The sequence below is a fragment of the Seriola dumerili genome, unplaced genomic scaffold (genome assembly GCF_002260705.1).
Source record: "Seriola dumerili isolate Sdu_G_001 unplaced genomic scaffold, Sdu_1.0 BDQW01000109.1, whole genome shotgun sequence".
In the NCBI taxonomy this organism is placed as follows: domain Eukaryota; kingdom Metazoa; phylum Chordata; class Actinopteri; order Carangiformes; family Carangidae; genus Seriola; species Seriola dumerili.
The window spans coordinates 646,367-654,931 of NW_019174364.1; the positions used below are offsets into that span (position 1 = coordinate 646,367).

At 39.7% G+C, this 8,565-nt stretch overlaps 1 protein-coding gene across 1 annotated transcript; it reads left to right on the forward strand.

Moving 5' to 3' along the window:
* Positions 1-1,508: 1,508 nt before the first annotated feature.
* LOC111222961 lies at positions 1,509-6,797 on the forward strand. Its single transcript, XM_022746899.1, has 4 exons — positions 1,509-1,592; positions 2,413-5,414; positions 5,518-5,634; positions 5,944-6,797. Exons 2-4 carry the CDS (start codon positions 2,438-2,440, stop codon positions 6,030-6,032), a joined length of 3,183 nt encoding a protein of 1,060 aa, XP_022602620.1. The 5' UTR covers positions 1,509-1,592; positions 2,413-2,437; the 3' UTR covers positions 6,033-6,797.
* The last annotated feature ends 1,768 nt before the right edge of the window (positions 6,798-8,565 follow it).

Below are 8,565 nucleotides of genomic sequence, written 5' to 3' on the forward strand. Positions count from 1 at the left end.
AAATGTTGTCTGAAGAAAATGGCTTGTATTGTATGCCATTACTGTGATTACTGTGCCATTATGAGCTTTAAATGCAGCCAGGAAACAATTTAGTCTGGAGGTGATGAAAAGTTGGGTATTTGAATAATATCCAGTGGCCTTTACTGTGCACAATTCGAAACCAAGGCTAGTTATCCAAGTTTAATTTGCTTCGTGGTATTTTACTTCATATATTTTTATATCTTGACAACACTAAGGCTGTAAAACTTAATTTCCATCTTCAGTATGTATGGAGCAATCTGAAGTGAACCAGATAAAAGGCAGCGATCGTTCCATGAATATTCCCCTTTTTGCTTTGTGTTTGCTGTTGTACGGACGACAATAAGCTGAATACATGTACATATTGTTTTATACAAATGATGTATTGTTTTTGTAATGATGTACATATTCTAGTTTCAACGCCATGAAGAATGTTCTGAAGATCTATGTATTGTTTTCAGAAATAAAGCACCTTTCCATAATCACCGTTTCCCTCGGTTCAGTTGTATTATACTGTTGTTTTTTCTTTTAAATGTATATAGTTATCTTAAATCATATATTTTTCAAAGACAAATTTGAATAATTGTGACGTTTCTTTCAGGGTTCCTGCTTCTACAATGACAATGCTGCACTGTACAAGTTATTCTGCTAATTACTTTTTAATTTCCCTGTTGGTTATCGAATACATTGATTGGCTCCTACCAGATACGTAAATAACCCCGCCAGGAAGGAAAACATTTAATTTATCTTGATTGTTCATACATCAGAAACAGTGGTAATACATTTCTTTTTTTTTCACTTGAGGTAATCTATATCTAAACTCAGGAGAAAATGATACACCATTGCAAGTCTTAATGCTCTGATTTTAGAAGAAACTTATGTTGCTTTCCAAAGTAATAATAATAATTTTTTTTATGTTGGATTTAAAAGTTTATTTCTATTTAAAACAAGAATCTCAACATTTCTTAATGTTGATGCTATCCTACATACACGGACAGGATTTTGGCCACCACAAGAATGGATGCTAAAAGTATTAAAGACAGGTACATTGTGAAACTATAAATATTTACCCCAATAAACATTTGTGATATTAGAATTATCAGCACAAAAGTTTGGTGGAAAAATTAACTAAAACTTTGAATATTTAAAATGTCATTTGTTAAAATGAAAAATATAAATATTAAAGTATGAAGACCTGAATAGAAAAAAAAAATGTGTCACATTAAAAATAGTATACAACATATATTTAAAATATCAATCATGGTAGCAAAGTATGTGAGCGCCCTTTATGTCCATCATGTTTTAGTCTCATAATGGAACTGATTATTGATCTTACCTCTGATGAATGTAAGGGGGCTTGTATTTTTGGTTGCTGAAATGTCATACCTCTGGTATTGTAGGGGAGGACATTTGCACCAGCAGCTCCATGTGACTGGTCATACTACTCTATTTATAACAGCTGAGTGCAAGGCCCCAGTCTGACATATGCAAGGACAGATGCACATCAGAGCTGAAATGCTCCTGCAGGGAGAAAAGGACACCTTCAAACTGGACGTCTCGTCCCTCTGCAACAGGTAGGTTATTTTTATTCACAGCAACACATTAACACTAATTTACCGAATGTGATATGCGATATGTGATATTTTGTTAGTTCTTTTAACAAAATAGAAAATAGAAAAGACCTTTAATGACTTTGAGGAAGAGCAGTTGAAAGAACTTAATCACAACAAGGTCCGTTATGCTGAAAATGACCCTAATAACCACTCCACTGAAAAATAATGAAATACATTTGACCCTAAAGCCAAAACAACAGTGCAAAATGTGTTAACCGAATACAAAAATATGACATACACTTTGAGGAATTATTTGTGGTGGCACAATTTTCAATAAGACGATGTTTCAGTGATCATGTAGTTTTGTATCAGTGTCACTCTGTTTACAACTCCCCCCCCCCAACTGCGTGTTAAGATGATACATTGAGTTGTACCCTGACATTGGACATCTGAATCTTTCATATCAGGTCATATGCCATGTTTTCTAAGAGCTGGGCCATGGAGTATTTTGGGGTCTGTTATGGAGCTGTTGTGACCAAGGTGCTCTAGTGTTGCTTTGGTGCTCTGTTGAGATTTTCACTTCTCAGAGTTTGAACCAATGCAGGAGCCTGTTTGCTTTCTGCACAATTGTTTCCTACTGACAGCTGATTACAGCAATGTTAAGCTTGCAAAACAAATGCTTGCGCTCTATATTTAACTCCAATGTGTGGATGTAACTTCAACTATAAGCCAGTGGGGTCACCAAGGATGTACTGCTACACTGACACTTCTTATTTTTAATGCAAAATAAACATCTGAATCTGTAATCACTGACCTTTATATTTTCTCTTCTTTTTTCCAGATTGAAGAGCATGTGATGCATCAAAATGGATGATCTAGATCACAGCATGCACATCGCAGAGTTTGACTGGACCAGCTTCTATGATGAGAGTGAAGAGTGCAGTCTGCTGCAGCCTTCGCTCGCCTGCCCTGATAACTTGAGCCTCAGCGATTCAGAGGATTCTGAAAACTCAAGTCCAGTCTCCAGCGCAGGCCAGCAGGAGAAACAGCACAGCCCTGATGTGAACAGTGATGGAGCTGAGAGCAACGCTGCAGGATGCAGCACAGGAGAAGAGAGCCGTATGAAGTTGTCGACAAAGCTGAATGAGAGAAGCACAGGAGAACAAGCTGAAGAAGACAATGTGACACAGGTGGAATCTGAAATATGCCCCGATTGTCTTGCGGGAAATACACTCAGCACAAAAGAGCTGCATGTGAAGACTGCAGAAGAGGAGGAGGAGACACATGACAACATTATGAACACACTGCAAACTGATACAATACATGTTCAGTGTTCAGGAGTTTCTAAAGAGCTGACAAAGAAGGATGGAGATCTGCAAACAGAAGTCGATGATTCCAGAAATGAACCTGATCCACTGTGCCCTCAAACAGAACTAAATGTTAATGAACAGCACACTACAGACAGAGCTATGAATGACGATGTGAGCAGTGGCGCTGCGAGAGTGGAGAAGGAGCGCTGGTTCGTGACAGTGAATGACAGTCCTGCACGACAGCGGGTGCGTGCCACCTCTGTGAAAAAAAAACGAAGACAAAAAAAACCTTGTAAAAACAGTCCCAGTCTGTGCAGCCACAGGGAGGAGAAATCACATGCAAATGGCTTGGAGATAAACAAAGATAAATATGAATCTGAGGAAGGGAGGGACGTGGGCTTCACTCAATCAAACCAAAACTTTGTTCAAAACTCAGGAGGGCATCAAAGTTCTGAAGTAATTCCTAAGAGTGTTTCAGATTCATTGCAATTGTCTTGTGAAGAGGACAATGTGTCAGAAAACCTGGATATCTCTCATTCCCCTAAAGAAAATATCACTGAGCCGACGACTGACAGAGACAAACATGAACCAGGCAGCTCAGCATCCACGTCACATGATACATTTACACCCAAAGACTCCTCAAAGTTGGAAAGTGCGGAGTCAGACGAGTTTGAAGATGGTGTTGAGTTCTTTTCCATTCACAGTTATGACTCTGAAAGCTATTTGTCTGCTGCTGAATCAGTGGAGGAAACTCAGCATCTCCTCATGGAAAACTTTCAACCTGTGGATTTCATACAGCTGCCGCGCTCAGCACCTCTGACGTTGCAGACTAAGAGTGCTGACAGTACACAGGACAGACAAATGCATTCTTGTGATAGCACTGCCCCCTGCAATGCAGCAGACACCAACTATGAACGCACCGATGTTGAGCCCGCCCTGACATTTCCATCTGCTGGCCAAAGAGCTGACAAAATGCCAGATGACAACTCTGCATGTGAAAATAACTCACACAGCACGGTCCTCCACACACTCTCGCACACACCTGGACTTCAAAAACACAAAATTAATCTTTCAGCATCTGGTAGCTCTTCAGGAGATCAGCTTAGTCCTCTGCCTGTTCCTGATTTAACTGTAACACCTTGCTCTGCGGCTGACAACCCCGAAGCATATGCCAAAGCTGCAGGCCACACCCGACCTGTGTACGCCATTTCTGCCTTTTGGGAGGAAATGGAAAAACTGACAATAAATGATATTTTGCATCTTAGGATGGGTAGAAGCACACCTCCCTGGGAAACACAAGAAACAGCGACGACAAATGTAGATGAATCTCCAACGAGTCACAGCCCTCTGGTTGACACTGTGCAGTATAATTTGCCTGATGGTGGTGGTCTAATGGACATGTCAGACACTGCTGACTCGGACTATTTCACACAGCCTGACGAGTCCAAGCCAGATCGCTCAAGCTGTGAGTTTTCCACGTCAGATTTTGAAGAGGAGTACTGGCAGTTTCTTGACGCCAGTAGGAATCCCAGTCCTGATCCTCACAGCAAAAACCAACAAAGGACTAATGACTCTCCTTTTTCATCACAGGAGGAGGATGAGGAGGAGGAGTCCACAAGCTCTGAAGGAAAGGAGACACCTGTGCCTTCGGAGGACTTTGCAGGACAGTGTTTTGAGGATGAGGAGTCATATACTTTGAGCAAACTTGCGTGGCCAGGACAGACAACAAAAAGCAAAAGTACATACAACATACAAGCTCTCAACAAAGAGGATTTAACTTTACCCTTTGGTAATGATGACAGCAGTCTACTTCTCAGCAGCTGCCAGTCTCTGGAGGAAAACTTGGTGTTGAAAGTGAGTGATAGCCTGGAAACACTCATCCCAGCACCTTTTCTGTCCAATACAGACATACTGGATGAACATTATCAAATATCCTTCCCAGAAGTATTTGAATACTTTTTCACAGAGGGTAAAGCAAAGAATGACTCCAGGTGTGTCGCTGTCTATGATCCAGATGACATCTCAGTGGCTCCAGTGTTTGACTACACTCTTTGTACATTCAGGGATGAAATGTCATTCTTTTCCCTCCATGATTCCCAGTGCAGCGAGGAGAAACCCATCCCTATCTTCTCTTGTTCTCATCCTCTCAGAGAACTCACATTCCCAAAATCAAACTATGTTTTCTTGAGTGCAGACTACGAGGCAGAGCACGAGCTGGACAACCTCTCTCCCATCAGAGTCGTGTCTCGCTCTTTCATCCAGGCCAATCAGTGTGGGACATCTGCAGCAGCTGCAGGTGGCTCTCGCAACTGGAAAAGTTTGCTGTGGATGAGGAAGATTCGCTTCCACGACAAAGGTAGCATCTGGTGCCGAAGGTCCGGCGCCTGGGTGTTTCCAGTGGAGGCTGAGAGGATAGAGAGAAAGGATCCACCGGTCACTGTCCTCACGCAGGGAAGAGTCTCTTCAACTCCTTCTCAGATGTTCAGAGAGCTAGCAGTGCAGCAGAGCATTCTGGGAACTGTACAGACAACAAGTAAGCCAGAGCTCTCTTACACACTGTCACACTGGACACAAAAAACAATGCATGCAGAATTAAATGAAATCCACTTTTCTGCACATGTGTATGTCTCTTGCAGGACGAGAGGGCGTCTTCTCTACGCTGAAGCAGTCAGATATGTGTTTGGTCTGCATTGCCTTTGCATCCTGGGTACTCAGATCTTCTGATCCAGAGTCTGCTGATGCCTGGAAAGCAGGTATGAAGCTTGTTGCAGTGATAATCTGCTGTGACAGTTAAAATTATTCAGCAAGTAAGTATAAAGTACAATATTAAAGGCCTGCTGAGAACATATTTTCTCAGTCAGCTTCTTAAAGAAGTTTAAATAAATAAATGACAATAAAATGAAAATAATTTTAACAGTGATTGCTGCTTAATTAGTAAAGATTTTTTTAATATCAATGAGAAATACTTCAGATTTGAAATGCAGTTTTCAGGGGCTTTAAGTTTTGAACATTAAGAGTTCTCTATGACTTGGTGAATGTAACTTTAATGAAATCCTGTTCAGCTCTGCTAGCAAATGTGAGTGCGCTCTCAGCTATCCAGTACCTGCGGCACTATGTGAAGAAGAAGACGCCTCCTCAAGATGGTCCCTGATACATAATTGTACACACAAGAGAAGTCATTTCCAAACATTTTTCACCTGGGTCCATCTGTACAAATACATCCACTGTATGTACATGTCATACACCTGCTTAATATCTACTGCCTTTTTCCGATTCATTATACAGCACATAAAGAAGAACTGATGTTTTAAGTTTTTTTCAGTGTGAAACTAGTTGGACTGATGATAATCTGATGTGCAATAATTATAATCAAAATGAAGGTAAATGAGGATTAGGAAAACAAAATATAAAGGATAAAATTTCAAAGATAAAGTTATAAATATATGTAATATAAGTATTAAAATTTTAACATACATATTTTCAGTATACGTACTCATACTACATATGCCGCATTTCTAGGCAGACTGTGAAGTTAACATAATTACACCTAGTTAATGGCTGGACTGCGTATGGTCAGTGTGCCAAAAAGAACGTAGTTGAAAACTGTTGTGGAACAGCTGTAAACAACTCACATCATCGCGTCGTATTTGCATTCTGCCTAGTGTCAGTGGTTTCAGCCCTTAATCTATTTGCTTCTCTCCTACTCTCTGTGCTCACATATACAGTATTTTAATACAGCCAAATTCCCGAGTAAAGCTGTTGTCATTTGTATGTTTTTCTGTTTCTGTTGTCAGACAATGGAACAACAAGAAATAATGACTGAAATGTGGCCCATGAAGACTACATGATAGCCTCCAAGCCATTTCCAAGCTTCTGCTCTGCACAAAATCTTGATTTTATTTACATTTACATTTAGTCATTTGGGAGACGCTTTTATCCAAAGCAACTTTCAAGTGAGGGACATCACTAACTGCAAACACATAAGTTAAAGACAAAGACTGTGCTGTGATTTCAGTTATATTTTCTTGTAAAACAATCACTCAGAGAGAATGTTAGAAGTGACAGAATATCTTTCTTATTTTGTCTCACAAAGCAAACAGCAGCCAAACTGCTGCTTTACCTCTCTGCCACTTACTGAACAGAGTAAACACATAAAGAGGTGTACCTCTCACTAGCGGAGAATTACTGGCGACTCGCTACTATGAAGAGTAGCTAAGGTTTGTCCAAAAAAAACCACATCATTTGTCGCTAGGTGCTTTTTTGAAAAACAGTCTCTAAATCTACCAACAAATGTGCTAAATTGGCAACAATGCAGGTTGTAAATGTCCCCTGATACAAACTGTTAAACTATGCCAATTCAATTTGAATGGAATGGGGAAAATGTGGAAACTCCAACACTTGGCTGGCCGACCAATGGTTACTTCATGACTGTCACGTGGTATTCGACTGACCAATGATGTAACTTGATCACTCAAATCTATCAGTCACATAGTCAGTCACGGAGAGGGTGGTGCCACAGATAGGGTAGGGAACACATTGTAAGTTTTGCTCTTTTCATGGGATTTGTTAAAGCCTTAAGCCTTTAAGACATGAAAACATTTTCAGGTGTTTTTTAAGCTTTTAATAACTCTGGTTTTATCAGTTCTGGATAAACTGATGTTGATAAACGGACCATAATGTAAGCTCAGAAGCTCATAGTTTTTAACACGTGCCATCTTATAAATGTCCTGTTGTGCCTCAATCATGGATTTGTATGTTATACCGTTGCAGTCAAGCTAAGATGTAACAGGAGCCTGTAGATTTTTAGCATGCACTGCTGCAAAGTGTATGTGGGGTGTCTATTTAGGGATAAAAGCCTCAAAGAAAGTTATGGTATAGACATTGGTCTGGTTTGTAAGTATGTTGTAAAAAAAAGATTAAGTAGGTGACTGCCTGAGCTGTGTGTGATTGGAAAGCTTTGTCTGAATCAGTGGTTCCCAACCTTTTTTGCTTTGTGCTCCTTTAATTCAAAGCCACGTCCTCTTGCGACCCCTCATCAAAGCCTGCGTGAGGTGAAAGCAGTTCAGAGTGATTCTTCATTTTCAGACCACATCATTGAATAATTTCTACAGATCTGAAAAAGTAAAACTATACAGTATTGGACAGTAAAAAAAAAACAAAGATTAGAGACAAGTCTGAAAAATATAGGTAATTCTTTGTAGCAGGTTTTAGTTTTTTCTTGCTTCACAACCTTTTAGATTCATCTCAGGAACCCTTGTTGTTGGGAACCACTGGTCTAAAATGCTGTATAGTCAAAACATAGGTGCAGGATCTGCTGTGATGCAAAAAGAAAAATGTCACATACTGTGTTGGAAAAAAAATTTAAGCTAAACTATTTTCTCATGAGCAGCTTTAACTATTTACACAACTTCATAAATGACATTTCCATTTAGTGTTGCTGTGTCAAATGCCTGTATAGTATTAACGCTAAACAATCTGTTGTTTAATAAATTGTTGTTAGAACACAACATATCTCGTCAAACAAAACTTTGATTTTCCATATATGACAGATTTGGTGCAATAATTGATTTAATGCAATAAAACCATGAATATATAACTCCTCTCTGTGTAAGTTGATGTGTGCAGGAAACAAGCAGGAGGTATACGGGTGTTTTTCTTATACCACAGAATGTTTTTTTTTTCTC

Coding starts and splice junctions, on each gene's coding strand:
- LOC111222961 (XM_022746899.1), top strand. CDS start 2,438: ATGGATGATCTAGATCACAGCATGCACATCGCAGAGTTTGACTGGACC. Junction 5,415..5,517: donor GGGAACTGTACAGACAACAA/GTAAGCCAGAGC, acceptor TGTCTCTTGCAG/GACGAGAGGGCGTCTTCTCT. Junction 5,635..5,943: donor TGCTGATGCCTGGAAAGCAG/GTATGAAGCTTG, acceptor AATCCTGTTCAG/CTCTGCTAGCAAATGTGAGT.